Below are 15641 nucleotides of genomic sequence, written 5' to 3'. Positions count from 1 at the left end.
GTCCTGAGGTAGATAAGTATAAAATTGATGAGTTAGACATTATTATCTCCTTGTTATAAATGCAGAAATAGTCTCAGAAAGGTGATTTGCCAAGGTTACAATAGCTAGTTTAAGTGGCAGAGCTAGGATTGAAACACAGGTGTTTCCATGCATCTGTAATTCCAAAATATATCATTCTTACCACTGTACTCTGTGGGTTAATTTTAAAAGCCAGGCTTTTTGCGGTGCATGTACCAAATAAGTGTTTGAAAAGAAGTTCCCCCTTTCTCAGTTAATGTTTCAGAGAGAGCATATATGTGTATATATATGTATGTGTGTGTGTATATATGTATGTATACATAAAATATATGTTGTTTTATATATGTATGTATGTATATATGCACATACATACAGATAGATATTGGTATTGCATAAAGATTTTTTTTAATGCCTTAAATATTTTGTCTTAAAATAACAAGACTTTTTCTACTTTTAGAGAGAGCTATCCAAAATCACGAATGCCTAGGGCCCAGAGCTACCCAGATAATCATCAGGAATTTTCAGGTTAGACTGTTCACATTCTAAATGTTTAAATGTTATGTCATTGAATAATCTTTTGGCTGGGAGGGCAAGGGAACTTTTTAAAATAATCAAATAAAAATGAGTAAATGTGTTTTTCATCATTGGAAATATTTGACTTTTGTATAACTTGTATACAACTTTCTTGTGTGTCTTAATAGACTATGATAACCCTATCTTTGAGAAATTTGGAAAAGGAGGAACATATCCAAGAAGGTATCATGTTTCATATCATCATCAAGACTATAATGATGGTAAGTTTATTAGATCAAAGAACACAACAGGTTGTTAAAAATCTCAGAAACAATAAAAAAAACTTCTTCCTATATCACTTAGTTTTCTGCTTAAAACTTTTTTTAAAGATATTGGATCATAATTAAAACTACAATAACAGCTTTATGCCAACTTACCTCATAATACTTATCTTTGCCTTAGAAAAAAGAAAGGAGTAGTTAAAAATGGTATTAATTAGAAAATTATTCCTTGATGTTGAAATGCATACTTGCATTGTCCTCTTAAGGAAAAAAAATTGCTGCCTATAAACTTTGCAATTTTTATTTTGTATTTTAAATCATTATTGGAAATAAGAATAAATATATTTTTTCTCCTTTTTATACAAAACTGAGGGAGTTCTATGCTTTTATGAATGTGTGTGTGTTAACATAAGAGGTTATTTGAATTTATATTCAGATTCTGTTTCTTTTTCCCCCACTTTTCTTTTCTGCTTTCACTTTTCTTTGTATTTTTATTTTTTACTTCATGATTCAGTGTTAACAAAGATATTTCTTTGCACTCTTAAAAAATACTATTCTTTTTAAGTTTAAAACATATAATCATATAATTGCTGTTTTAGTTTCTTAGCCTAGTCACAGAACAAATTTCTCTTATGTTACAAATTTTAAATACTTTTAATTATAATATATTAATAAAAGTTGCAAGGTAATTCTGTTTTCACTCTGTAGGTCGTAAAACTTTTCCAAGAGCTAGAAGGACCCAGGGGACCAGCTTCCGGTCTCCTGTGAGTTTCAGTCCTACAGACCACTCCTTAAGCACTAGTAGTGGAAGCAGTATCTTTACCCCAGAGTATGATGAGAGTCGAATAAGAAGAAGGGGAAGTGACATAGACAATCCTACTTTGACTGTAATGGACATCAGCCCACCCAGCCGCTGTGAGTAATAGAAATTGGCATAGTGAAATGTGCAGCAGAGCCTCTGCAGAATTTTATAGTATTAAAATAGAATAAATGCCAAGCCAGCCTTCACAGGGAGACCAGAATCTCAAAAGAGGTAAAAACGGTATTTCTAAAGGTGGTTGTAATGTCAGGTATAAGCATGGTATTACTGCTATTACTTTAAATGATTCTGTCCTTTGCTTTTATTAGGAAAATTGTTACCAATTAGTCATTCATTCATTCATTCCACATATCCTTATTGAGTGCTTAGCTCTGAGATTTCAAATATGGCCTCTAAGATGTAATCTAGTGGGGATAGTGATGTGCATAGGAATTCACCAGTTAAGGAGGTGACATGTGCAAGAGGCCATGATATTTTCTGAAAATGGGGAATAGTTCATCTTTGGCTGAAGTAGAGGGTATCTTACTTGAAACAGTGGAAGTAGAATTAGAATGGTAACTAAGGCCGGATTGTAAAGTATTTGAACTTTATCATGTAAGCAATGTATAAAAGATTCATGCTCAAAGATATTTATTGCAACAATATTTTTATACTCTGAATTCCTCTCTTTTGTGCTAGTGTTGTCATATTTTACTTTCACATCTGCGACTCGCACTACATTGCTGCTATTTTTGCCTTAGACAACTATATTTTAAAGTGATTAAAAATAGAAGAATGTCTTTTAAATATACCTCCAGTTTATTTCTGTAGATCTTTATGTAGATCCAAGATTCTGTCAGGTATCAAATTCCTTTTGCCCGAAGAATTGTTTTTAACCTTTTCTTGTAGTACGAGTCTACTGGTAATAAATTCTTTCAGCTTTTGTTTGTTTGAAAAACTCATATTTCTGCTTTATTTTTGAAAGATATATTTTTCTGAGTATAGAGTTCTGGGCAATTTTTTTTTTCTTCCAGCACTTTAAAGTTATTTCTCCATTGTCTTCTGGCTTGTATACTTTCTGAGGAGAAGTCTGCTGTATTTCTTATCTTTATTCCTCTGTATATAGTGTGCTTCTTCCCCCACTGGCTGCTTTCAAGATTTCCTCTTGTTAGAATGAGAGCGATGGTCTTTCCAGCTTTCTACATTGTAGGCAGTTGAAAAACTAATTACAGATATTACTGCAATAAAGATTAGAAGTAGTGCATCTTACATAATCAGTGGCATCTTAAATTGAGTGAAAGATGCTATTACGTTTATAATCAGGTGAAAAAAAATCTCATTGGAAAAAATTAGTCATAGGGATCTGAACCTTGTTTGGGTTTAGAATTCTTACAGTTTTCAAAGATGATGATCATTATGAATTTGGATGAACATGATTTTCCCTTAATATCCAAGCATATTCAATTAAGGATATCAATAATGCAGTAGTCCTTAACCATTGTGTGCCATTGGGCTATTCCATTTTAAGAAAATGTTCTTTTTTAGCACCTCGTGCTCCAACCAACTGGAGATTGGGCAAGCTGCTTGGCCAGGGAGCCTTTGGCAGGGTCTACCTCTGTTATGATGTTGATACAGGAAGAGAATTGGCTGTTAAGCAAGTTCAGTTTGACCCAGATAGCCCTGAGACCAGCAAGGTAAGAATCACTGCATAAGCTACTTTGTCACATTATAAGAAGCATTTTTACTAAAATAAGTATAACACATAATAGAATTTTTTGTTTTTCCTCAATGCAAATTATTTGCAAAAATAATAGATAACTAGATATGTTTGTTTACTTTGTACTATGGATTTTTCTCTTTTAGTACTCAGTTATATTCCTAATGTGATTTAGTGTTGCTTTAGCATACCATCAAGGACTGTTACAAAAGTTATTATTGTTTAGAGACTTTAAAATGTTTATTCCTTGGGAAGTGAAAATTTCAGATTGAAATCACCTTGATGGTCCATGAAGTTAGAATTTTTTTGCTTTTACTAGCAATGCTGTAAAGACTTAACAGTGAGTTCTGTCTTTCAGGAAGTAAATGCACTTGAGTGTGAAATTCAGTTGTTGAAAAACTTGCTGCATGAGCGAATTGTTCAGTATTATGGCTGTTTGAGGGATCCCCAAGAAAAAACACTTTCCATATTTATGGAATATATGCCAGGGGTAAGTTAGTACATCCTTTGAAAATAGAGATATTCTGTTTAAAGTCTTAGTTGAGAATAAAGAAAAACAACAAAACTTTGATTATAAAATGTTAAGGACATTTTGGAAGAGTTTTAAATGAGAACTGGGTAATATAATTTTATTTTCTGTCTTCTTCATCTATCTTTGTATTTTTTAACTTGTTTTTTAAAAATACTAAAGTATACTAAAATAGGTTACAGACATCATAGCAGTCTATACTCAGATTTCCCTAAATGCCCTAAAAATAACCTGTAATAACTGGTTTATCCAAACCAGGACTCAGTCCAGGACCACACATTACATTTTGCTGCTATGTCTCTTATTCCTCTTTTAATCTAGAACAGTTTTAGGTGACAGATTTGACAAAGAGACCAAACTATTGGTGCTTTGTGACCACCTCGAGGGGTGGGATAGAGAGGGTGGGAGGAAGACGCAAGAGGGAGGAGATATGGGGATATACACATAGGTATAGCTGATTCACTTTGTTGTAAAGCAGAAACTAACACACCATTGTAAAGCAATTATACTCCAATAAAGACGTTAAGAAAAAAAAAAAGAAAGAGACCAAACTAGTTGTTCTGTTGACAGTCTCATCTCATAGATTTCTCCCCTTGCATCCTCATGGTGGTGTTTAGTTTGTTCGTTTATCCCTATATTTCCTGTAAACTCCAACTTAGATCTAAAATCTAAATTATATTCAAATTCAGCATTTATTCGCATGCATCCTAAATGATGCTGTGCATCCCATTAGGAGACATACAATTTCTGGTTGTTCTACTGGTAGTGATGCTAAGATGGACTGCTTGACTAGGGTGATTGACGTCCTGATTCTTCCATTGTAAAGTTTTGTTTTTTTCCTGAAGACGAGAAAGTAATCTGGGCTTACAGCAGTGGCACATAGGAATATCCAGTTCCTTTTCAACCATCCACCTAATGTTTTTAACACAGATTGTTAGTCATTGCCTGAGTCAGTAATTTCATTGGGAGGTGAAAAATGTGATTTGCAAAAAACTCTGTCATTCCTTCTTCATTATTTTTAGTATTTGTAGAGTATATTCTAATACTAATGATTTTCAAGATGGTGGTATATTTACTCACTTAAAAATACATTCATTCTTATAATAGGCAGTATATGTTAGAAAAAGGCTTGATTTATGGGTCTTTAAGGAAATAGCTTATTAGAATTGTATGTAGAATGTACAGGTTGCAGTTTAATCTTATGGATCAATAAAACTGTGGATCAGTATCTCATAGTACAGTTGTCCCTTGGTATCCCCAGGGAATTGGTTCCAGGACTTCCCACGGCTATCAAAAACCAAAGATGCTCAAGTCCTTTATATAATGGTGCAGTATTTTTTGCATATAAGCTACGCATATCCTCCCATATACTTTGTCATCTCTTAATTACTTATAATAACTAATACACTGTAAATGCTATGTAAATAGTTACAACTACAATGTAAATGCTATGTAAATAGTTGCCAGTGCAGCAAATTCAAGTTTCGCTTTTTGGAACTTTCTGGAATTTTTTTTTCCAGATATTTTCAGTCAGCAGTTGGTTGAATCCCCAGATGAGAGGCCTGTGAATACAGGCCGATTGTAATGGTCTTAACACATCCTCGGTCTTACAACAGCAACAGTAAATTTTACTTTGATTTTTATCTTCATGAATAATTGTTTATAGGGACACCACTGTTATTCATCATTGCTATTTTTTATTTTCAAAGATTATGTTGGCAGTGTAAATTGTTCTTTAAAATTTAGTCTACAGCAGTAATCCAAAAGAAGGAGAAAGCTGTGAACCTTTATTTTAGTACTATCTGTGATGGAAAAATGGAAATATCAATTCCCCCAGTGGAAGTAAATTATGATGGCATTGTCCAAGACAGTATATATTAAAAATTAAAATTGTGAAGCCCATGTAGCAAAGTTGGAGGAATTACTTAGAGGAAAAGAATATAAAATGCTTTTTAATATTAATGATATTTTAAAAGTATCTGTATTTGGACAAGAACAGAAGAAACTTAGAAAAATGAAAATGTTATTATGTTGGGATTGTGATTGACTTTTCTCTTATTCAGATTCCCATTACTGTTTGTGCAACAAATATTTAAATTAAAAATAAGGAAATAACTATGAATAAATGTGAATAGAGACCCAGACTGTTGAAGATAAAATTAATTAAAATGACTCATTGGTTAGAACCAGTTTACATCGCAAATGGAGATATGGGTAATCTTTATATATTTAGCAATCTTAAGACTAAACTAGGACTATTCAGGAAGAGGCGTTAGATCATGTTTCTCATTAGGTTTTGTAAAGGCAGCTGTCTTTTCAAAGTCTAGGTTATCACTCCTTGAATTTGAAAAGCATGTTACTAAATTAATGATAGTTCACTGGCAATCTAAATGAATTATGTGTACGGCAAGCCCATGGCATACATGGGATGGACGTAGATGTTCCTAGACTTTCCTGAATCTCCAAGTCTGTAAATGATGCTATATAATTTCTTTCATTAAATTTGATATAATGGACCCCTTTAAGATGCCCTAGATTCAAGCTTTGCCAAAATTGTCATTCCATTTTTCAGTTTTTCCTGACATAACATTCCATTCCTTAGTCTATCTAGAACTACTTTTACACTGGAACCATAACTTTCTTTTATTTCCAATACCTGGCCTAGCAGTTGACTTCTCTCTGTTACTCTTACACACACACACACACACACACACACACACACACACACACACACTGTTTTTATCTGACACAGTGCTTTCCAGCCTATTCCAGTTGTTCACACTGAAGAAGGTAATATTTTCATGTTACACAGCAGTAAACAGACTACACTGATGGAGCTGTTAGCACCATGGGCCACTGGCCCAGCTGCCAGAGGGCCCAGAGGATCTGTAAGTCTGACACTCATTTGCAGCCTACAAGTATCTGGGGGCTTATGGTTTGGAAAGCTCAGTTCTAGCTCTGTTATTTTGTGCATTACTGCAAGTAGAGACATAATAAGTTGACTGAAGAACAAGCCACATTGAGTTATAGGTATGACTGGTTGTCTGGGTTCACTCACTGCCTAAGGCTTTCCACACGTGTTTACAAGTTGGGGTCAGCAGAATTGCATCTTGCTGTCCCTTCAGGGATTGCTCATGCATAGTGGAAACAGCAAGTGGCTAAACCTGTAAAATCCAAGGATCTATTTTTATATGACAAAGTACACAGTTTACCAAGATTCAAGGAAAGACGGGAACATTTGGTTATGTTACCTCTAAAAGATTTTGTCCCTCAGGAAGCATTTTATTTCCATCCTTTAAAGTCGTGATTATTTATCAAATTTACACATTGGAATCAGCAGGGAAGCTTTTTCAAAATTCAGGTGCCTATGTCTCACCAGATTGATTCCCTATTCTCAGAGATAGCACCTCGTCCTGCCTAAAACATGTAAGAAAATTAGAAAGTCCTTTTTAATTTTCTCGTGTTTTGAACTAAAACGGTGAGTATATAAAAGAAAAACTTTAAAATCTCACGTGTGTTCTGATCTTCTAATCATACCCATTCATTCTCCTGAGAAGTAAATTTGCAGGTATCAATAAAACTGTGTTTTAAAAACAGAGTAAGAACAAAATAAATAAAATTAAAGTAGGACGTATATAGAAGAGCAAGTAGGAAAATCAAAAATGTATTCAGGGCAAAAACAATGCAAGATAAAAGTACTGGAGAATTTTAAAAAATACAGTTGCAAGGAACAGGAGATAGAACCAGCATAGTCATAGAAACAAGGGTATCAGTCAAAGAATAGTTTTAAAGCCTTCCTTCCACAATTCTAGTCAGGGAATATAGTAGAGTTTTATGTTAAATTAATGGCATATAATGTCCTTCCTGAGAATTCCTGTGCTGTCCAATTAAAGCCTCCCAGTCATGAACTAGGATTCTCCAAATTAAAATGTCTAGTTTTAAGATAAATAAGTCATGGGAATGTAATATACAGCATAAGGAATATAGTCAATAATACTGTAATAACTTTGTACAGAGATAGATGGTTACCAGACTCATCGTGGTGATCATTTTGTAATGCATTTAAATGTCGAATCACTGTGTTATACACCTGAAACTAACATGACATTGTATGTCAACTAAACTTCAATTAAAAATAAATAAAATAGGACTTCCCTGGTGGCGCAGTGGTTGAGAGTCCGCCTGCCGATGCAGGGGACCCGGGTTCGTGCCCCGGTCCAGGAAGATCCCACATGCCGCGGAGCAGCTGAGCCCGTGAGCCATGGCCGCTGAGCCTGCGTGTCCGGAGCCTGTGCTCCTCAACAGGAGAGGCCACAACAGTGAGAGGCCCACATACCGCAAAAAAAATAATAATAATAAAAAAATAAATAAAATATTGTAAAGCAGTTATACTCCAATAAAGATGTTAAAAATAAAACAAAGATCACTTTATTCAGTCGATAAGAATAATAAATACCCATATACACATCTTTAAAAATAAAGATTTACTAGTAGTTTTCATTTCAAACCATACTATAGTTTTCTTTCGTTTTCTTTTATCCTAGGGTTCAATTAAGGACCAACTAAAAGCATATGGAGCTCTTACTGAGAATGTGACTAGGAAATACACCCGTCAGATTCTGGAGGGAGTCCATTATTTGCACAGTAATATGATTGTTCATAGAGATATAAAAGGTGAGTAATGAGGTATTTTTTAAGTACACAGTTCTTTTAACGAAACATGTGCTGTGGTTAAGAAATTCAACATTTAATACATGTACCTTTAAAGTACCATGGGAAAACAGTTCCAGCTAGTTGTGTTGTTCAGGTCGCCACAAGAGGAAAGCTCCCCTGTTGGGGCTTACAGAATCAGTAAAGTTCAAATGAGCATGAAAATGAGGCATGTTTTCACATATAGTGCACAGGCATTCGGACATAGCGGTTAAGAATAGGGGCTCTGAATTTGACCTGATTCAGATTCAGGCTTTATCCATCACCAGATGTGTGACCTTAGACGAGACAATCTCTCTATGCCTCAGTTCCTCATTTTTAAGGAGGGTGATAATAGTGAACAGCTCACAGGATTCTTACAAGGATTAAATGAGTTAATGCATATAACATGCTTAAAACCGTTCTTGGCACCTAGAAAGCACTCAAAAGTTAGTTACGGTGATGATGTACTTTATGCTGAGATCATATTTAAAGCTGAGGGATGGACCTCATTACCTAAGGGAGAGAATGAGAAGAGAGACCAAGACTGAGCTTTGATAAACTGCAACTCAGTTAAGCTCACTTTTTAAAACTCAAAAGCTCAACTGTTTTCATGGATCAGTTACATAAGGTAACTGCATGAAGTGAGACAAAATAGTGGTGGAGGTATGTAAGTTTGAGAGTCATAAAACTCTGTACTGCAAAGCACACTGAGAGGCTTCATTCTGTAAAAACCAGGTTGTGACCCGAATATAAAGATCACTTTATTCAATCATTTGACGAGAATAATGAACAAATACACAACACACATTTATAAATAATAAATTGAATTTTTTTTTCATTGGTCTTTCTAAGGGCTCTTATGAGCTACCAGGAATTTACTTCCTTTCTGTGGTATATCACACCCTGAATATGGCCATATTCAGGCTAAAGAGAACATTCCTAACCAGTGTCTGGTCACAGAGTAGGATCTGCTGCACAATGCCTGAGCCAGATCACATGTAAAGAATGGACCTTACTAGTGAGTCTTAGAGGATGACAACATGGCTCATGATCTGAAAGAAATAAGAGCCTGTCTTTCACCTCAGGGTCTACCCAGCTTAGGCAGACCTCAGCTATCAAGTTCAAAACCCTAAAGCTTAAAGAACCACATAAGGTGGTGACCATTTTGTAATGTATGGAAATATTGAATCACAATGTTGTACACCCTGCAACTAACATAGTGTTGTAGGTCAAGTGTACTTCAATTAAAAAAAAACACATAGGAAAATGATTTGATTGTGAATTATTCTATTAGGAATAATCTCTATTCAAGCCAGTTTCTCTTTACCCCTGATAATAAGATAAGGTAAAGGAACTGAGGGGAGCTACCCCCCAAGCGGATCCTCCTCTAACCTTGTCAGTAAAATGAGGAGGTTGGAAACAAGCTGATATAAAAACATTATAGGGGAAATATATTGATAAGAAAAATGTAAGGTATAAAATTGGATAAAGCAGTATGATCTCAAGTTCGTTCTTCTAGGTCATACTTTAATTTTACAATCTCTACATGATTAACAGTGGTTATTTCCAAGTGGCAGAATGAGTGATAGTTGTTTTTCTCCTGCATACTTTTTACTTTTTATGTAATTCCTAAATTTTTATAATGAGCAGTTTTTAAATAGCGAGGGCAAAGGAAAGCTAGTTGATTACTTTTAAGTTTAGACTCATGAGTTCGTAATGAAACCTAGGGTAAGAATTAATTGATCATTGTTGCTAGGGAACCAACTCATTATTTCATAATAGGGTTTCTTTATTGGACCTTTCTTTTATGAACTGTACTGAGGACTAAATAGTGGATGAAAGGAAACTTACCTTTATAAAAATATTTTGGCTAACAAATGAAGCAGGAATGATAGAATAGTACCATTTTACAATGACTAACAGATTAGTAGACATAAGCACTAAACATTAATAGCTGTTAACATCACTTCACACAGACAGTCTATCATTACATACTTCCTATTCATAGACTATATCATTATCTACAAAGCAGTTTTGCCAAAAAAAATTTTTTTTGAACCTGAATCTGATCAAGCCTCTAGATTCAGCTACCAAATTGGAGAATTATAGAATATATAGAACAGATGAACATGTTAAATGACTCCTTGGGATGGACTCAGCAAAATCTAGACAATAAGAAAGCTATAGGCAGACAGCTTAGACTCTTCATAAACTGCAAAGAAAAAAAAAAAAAGGTTGGAGGGAACTTTAGGAAAAGACTTAAAAGATGTATTAATGATTCTCAATGTAAGGACCTTATTTGGATTCTGATTTTTTAAAGAAAAACAAAAAAACACTGAATGTACATTTAATAATATTAAAGGCGTTTCTGTCCATTCTCTTAGGTGTGATAAGAGTCTTTATCTTTTAAAGATACGGACTGAACTATTGATGGATCGCGATGTCTTTCATTTGATTCAGATAGTGTGAGGGGTTCATATGCGGTTCGGTCTGCTTTTTGTGTATGTTTGAAAACTCTCCTTCATAGCTTACTTTTAACATATCCAAAGTAAGTTTTTAAAAAATTAGATAACTGTATTGGGAACCTGGCTATACATTTTCTCCTCAGCCCTTTGTATGGATGGCCGTTGGTTCAGCATTGGTGATTACTCCCTGGAGATAGCTCTGTCTGTCTGTGACCTGCCTGGGACTGTTCCTTCCCAGCTGGTAACCAGTAAAAACTGGCTTGTTTCTTGTCCTTCCCCAGGTTAAATATTTTAGACACGGTGGCTTTTTTTGACAGAGTCCTTCTTTAAGAATTGGACAGCGGGAGATGTTAAAAAGGCAGTGCTGTCTTAGAGAATCACTGGTACCATGGCGTACTTAGGCTTATGGCATGCAGAGAATGGATCCTTAACCCTCCCCAGAGAGAGGCTTTGCAAAGCCTTAATTGACTAGACTGGGAAATTTGCTGGGAGAACAGAAAGACAGGTACAGAAGTTCATGGTGGGGATGGACAGTCTGCATTCTCTCCAGTCTATAATACATTTTCTCCACTATTCACTCTCCTTCTTAGAGGCCATTAAAAAAAAAAAAAAAAGACAAATAGGGAATCTTTTTTAAAAAGTATAAAATATGATTAAGGTTAGGAAGACTTAAAAATAATTGAGGTAAAATTTAGAAACTAAAATTAGATAAGCTAATTAAATAAGTTGCTCATTTAAAAACAGTTTATAGAAAAAGCTAAAAATGAGAATAGAAATAATTAACATAAGAAGAAACTAGAGTTACAATCCCAGAAAAAAGATTGAGTTTAAAGAACGATAAAGGGGGGAAAATAGAGAATAAAAATAAATGAACCTAGCTCCTAGATCTTGGTTTCTGATACCATTCTTCAGTAAAAGGAGAAATGGCTAATTCTAGAAGTGGTTACAGGGGATACACAAGGTGAGCCTGGAGCGTCTTCTAGTACCAGAATGTAAGACGATACTAAGAAACAAACAAACAATCCAGAAATCAAATCAAGCAAGAACACAATAATTGAGGTATGGCAGAGGGACACAGGAGCCAACAGAGAGAGCTCCCCATGGCCAAAGCTGGAACAGCTTGAGTGAAAAGTCATTGGATTATAACCCAAAGTATAAAATTAATATCCATGTGTTCAGACTGATAGAAATGGATGGTTGAATAAATAAATGGGAGAGAAGAGACAAATCTCCCATGCAGAATAATTCCCTTATAGGTAACTACTAAGCCTGTAGCATAACTTCTCACTCCTTTACACATAGTGAACTTCTTCCAAAGAGCTAAGTATGGAAAAGGGGAAAGAGTAACTTTACAGGGGAGGACTCTGCAAACACCACCTCAGCCAGGCTATCAAGGTCAGTTTATAATAAATAAAATTAAAAGTTTATTATAGAAGTAAATGAAATTTTAAAACAGAAACCTCAAAGCTTGCTTAGATTAGATTTAAAATACACTGTACAGAAACTGAGAATGAAGAATGAAAAGATTTTGATTATGAAGGTCCCTTAAGAGGTTCCTGAGGAGATGCTAGGTCCTCAGGGAAATAATCTATAGACATGGGCTTCTTACTTTAGGACAGAGAAATTGGGGCCAAGAGCCTGCTACTGCTTTTCTTCATCCTTCTCTGAACTTCACATTCTTAGCCCTTTCCCCCTTTCTCTTCTTTTTCATCCTCGCCTCCCACTTGCACCAGTCCTTTTCAGTGGGAGAAACTTCTTAGGTCTTGAATCACACAGGTGACTCTAAATATTCAGTGTTCATGTAATAAGTTTTTAATGCACACTGACTGTATGACTGGCATTATGCCAGGTACTGCTCGGAAGGTGAGAGCAGCCTGATTTTGGAGACAGATTGAGGAGTCTGCTAAGTAATTTTCTGCCGTTGTTCTTTTATGTTGTATTCCAAATTGCCAATACAAATAATGAAATGAGGATATTTCTTATTTTAGGCGCAAATATTCTGCGAGATTCAACAGGCAACGTCAAACTAGGAGATTTTGGGGCCAGCAAACGGCTTCAAACCATCTGTCTTTCGGGGACAGGAATGAAGTCTGTCACAGGCACACCATACTGGATGAGCCCTGAAGTGATTAGTGGAGAAGGCTATGGCAGAAAAGCAGATATCTGGTAGGTTTTGATGGGGGATTTGACCGAAAGCACATGCCTTCTTAACATATTTCCACCCAGGATGGAATTTACTAAGGTAAATTTATTTTTTTGTACTTTTGAAATAGGATGTCAGGATTACAAGGATTAATATCATTTTAACTGTGTGTGTTTGAGGCTTAATAAATGACTAAATAAATAGAGCTTTTGAACCTGTCTTCCATTCTTTAGGAAAGATCTCTTTTTTTTTTTAAACAGAGGACAACTTATTTTTATTATTTATTTTAATTAATTAATGTATTTATTTTTGGCTGCGTTGGATCTTCGTTGCTGTGCGTGGGCTTTCTCTAGCTGTGGCGAGCGGGGGCTACTCTTCATTGTGGTGCACGGGCTTCTCACTCCGGTGACTTTTCTTGTTGTGAAACACGGGCTCTAGACACATGGGCTTCAGTAGTTGTGGCACACGGGCTCAGTAGTTGTGGTACACGGGCTTAGTTGGTCCACGGCATGTGGGATCTTCCCGGACCAGGGATCGAACCTATGTCCCCTGCATTGGCAGGCGGATTCTTAACCACTGCACCACCAGGGAAGTCCCAGGAAGGATTTCATCTAGAGCAAATTTCAGCATTAGAAAGCTATCTTCATTTTATTTCCCTGAAGAACTTTAAAAATAATTAATCTTTATTATTAGTCTTATAATTCAGTTAACCTTTAATTGCTTAATAATTTTAAGTTAGAACATAAAATGGCCATTTCCTACTTCCCACTGAGAAATTTTTTAAAACATTTATTTAATTTATTTATTTTTGGCTGCGTTGGGTCTTTGCTGCTGCGCACAGGCTCTCTAGTTGCAGCGAGTGGGGGCCACTCTTCACTGAGGTGCGCAGGCTTCTCATCGTGGTGGCCTCTCCCGCTGCAGAGCATGGGCTCTAGGTGCACAGGCCACAGCAGTTGCAGCATTCCGGCTCAGTAGTTGTGGGTCATGGGCTCCAGAGCACAGGCTCAGCAGCTCTGGCACACGGGCCCAGTTGCTCCGAGGCATGTGGGATCTTCCCAGACCAGGGCTTGAACCCATGTCCCCTGCATGTCAGGTAGATTCCCAACCACTGCACTACCAGGGAAGCCCCGAGAAATTTTTTTGATAGATATGCATTTTAGGCACCTAAAGACAAAGAATTTCTAGCGTTTGTATTCTTTGTAAGATAAAGACAGAAAACAATTATATTCAATGTCAGGTTAGAGAATTATATAAAGCAAAAATTATAAAATGAATAACATTCTTTGCCTAACAAATTTGAGAGCTTAAATTTTAGTTTATTTTCATTGATATTTATGTTTAAACTACAGGTTTTTTTTTTCTTTTAGCTCAAACACAGGCTGTAGTACTTTATTATTTTTTTTAATTTATTTAATTTTGGCTGTGTTGGGTCTTCATTGCTGCACGCAGGCTCTCTCTAGTTGCGGTGAGTGGGGGCTATTCTTTGTTGTGGTACGCTGGCTTCTGATTGCGGTGGCTTCTCGTTGCAGAGCATGGGCTCTCCGCGCATGGGCTTCAGTAGTTGTGGTGTGCGGTCTCAGAAGTTGTGGCACACGGGCTTAGTTGCTCCGCGGCACGTGGGATCTTCCCGGACCGGGGCTTGAACCCGTGTCCCCTGCATCGGCAGGCAGATTCTTAACTACTGCGCCACCAGGGAAGCCCTGCTTACTTTATTTAACAATGAAATAGTAATAACAGTAATTTAGTTGTAACAAAGCCATCAACAGAGCAATATAAAAACAAAGCCCAAATTGATTATGTCCTTTAAACAGGAAAAACCACCGTTAGTCTAGTGGTTCTCAAACCTATCCACACATTTGAGGAATGGAGGGAAGGAGGAGAATTGGTGCTTAAAAACTAGCTATACCCAAAGCCCATATCTGAACAGTTATATGAGAATCTCTCAAGAGTGGGGCCCAGGCAAAGATTTTTGAAGTATTGTCAGGATTGAGAACTACAAGCCTAAAGTAATAAGCAAAAAAACCATGCCTTCAAAGCAATTCAAAAGAAGACGTTAAAAAAAAAAGAAATATAAATTTCTTTCCCCTTATCCTGGGAAAAGGAGGGTAGCCCCTATTCATTTCCTCATTATTTTTTATTCATTTTTGATTGCCCAGAGTTGAGTTTAACAAACATCAAATATTGGAAGTTATACAAACATTTTACCCAAATTGAAATTCTCAGTACTTTACATTTAGAAAACTCTTTCAAAACAGTACCAGCTTTCAGAAAGAAAAGCACATTTTAAGTTTGCATAGGTGTTTAAACTGTTTGTTAAACTAAGAAGAGTCAATAAAATGCACTAGAAAGTATTTCACTAATAACAGTTGTTATAAAACAATATTCATTTCATGTACCGCAAATTAACTTTTTGGTGCAACAAGAGGAATATTTGAGTGTTTCCCATCTGTTTCTACAACTGTCAGAATTCATTGAAGTCTAGAA

The 15641-nt window shown here is 35.8% G+C and overlaps 1 protein-coding gene across 1 annotated transcript in view; it reads left to right on the top strand.

The window, feature by feature from the left end:
- MAP3K2 (mitogen-activated protein kinase kinase kinase 2) overlaps nt 1-15641 on the top strand; it is a 99072-nt gene that overhangs the window by 73375 nt on the left and 10056 nt on the right. Inside the window, exons 10-16 of the mRNA XM_067742248.1 lie at nt 476-543; nt 720-812; nt 1521-1727; nt 3157-3305; nt 3687-3818; nt 8402-8531; nt 13003-13180. Of these exons, the coding sequence (XP_067598349.1) occupies nt 476-543; nt 720-812; nt 1521-1727; nt 3157-3305; nt 3687-3818; nt 8402-8531; nt 13003-13180 (957 nt within the window). The remainder of the gene's footprint in view (nt 1-475; nt 544-719; nt 813-1520; nt 1728-3156; nt 3306-3686; nt 3819-8401; nt 8532-13002; nt 13181-15641) is intronic.

The sequence above is a fragment of the Pseudorca crassidens genome, chromosome 6 (genome assembly GCF_039906515.1).
Source record: "Pseudorca crassidens isolate mPseCra1 chromosome 6, mPseCra1.hap1, whole genome shotgun sequence".
NCBI lineage: Eukaryota > Metazoa > Chordata > Mammalia > Artiodactyla > Delphinidae > Pseudorca > Pseudorca crassidens.
This window is presented reverse-complemented; position numbering and strand designations above follow the sequence as displayed.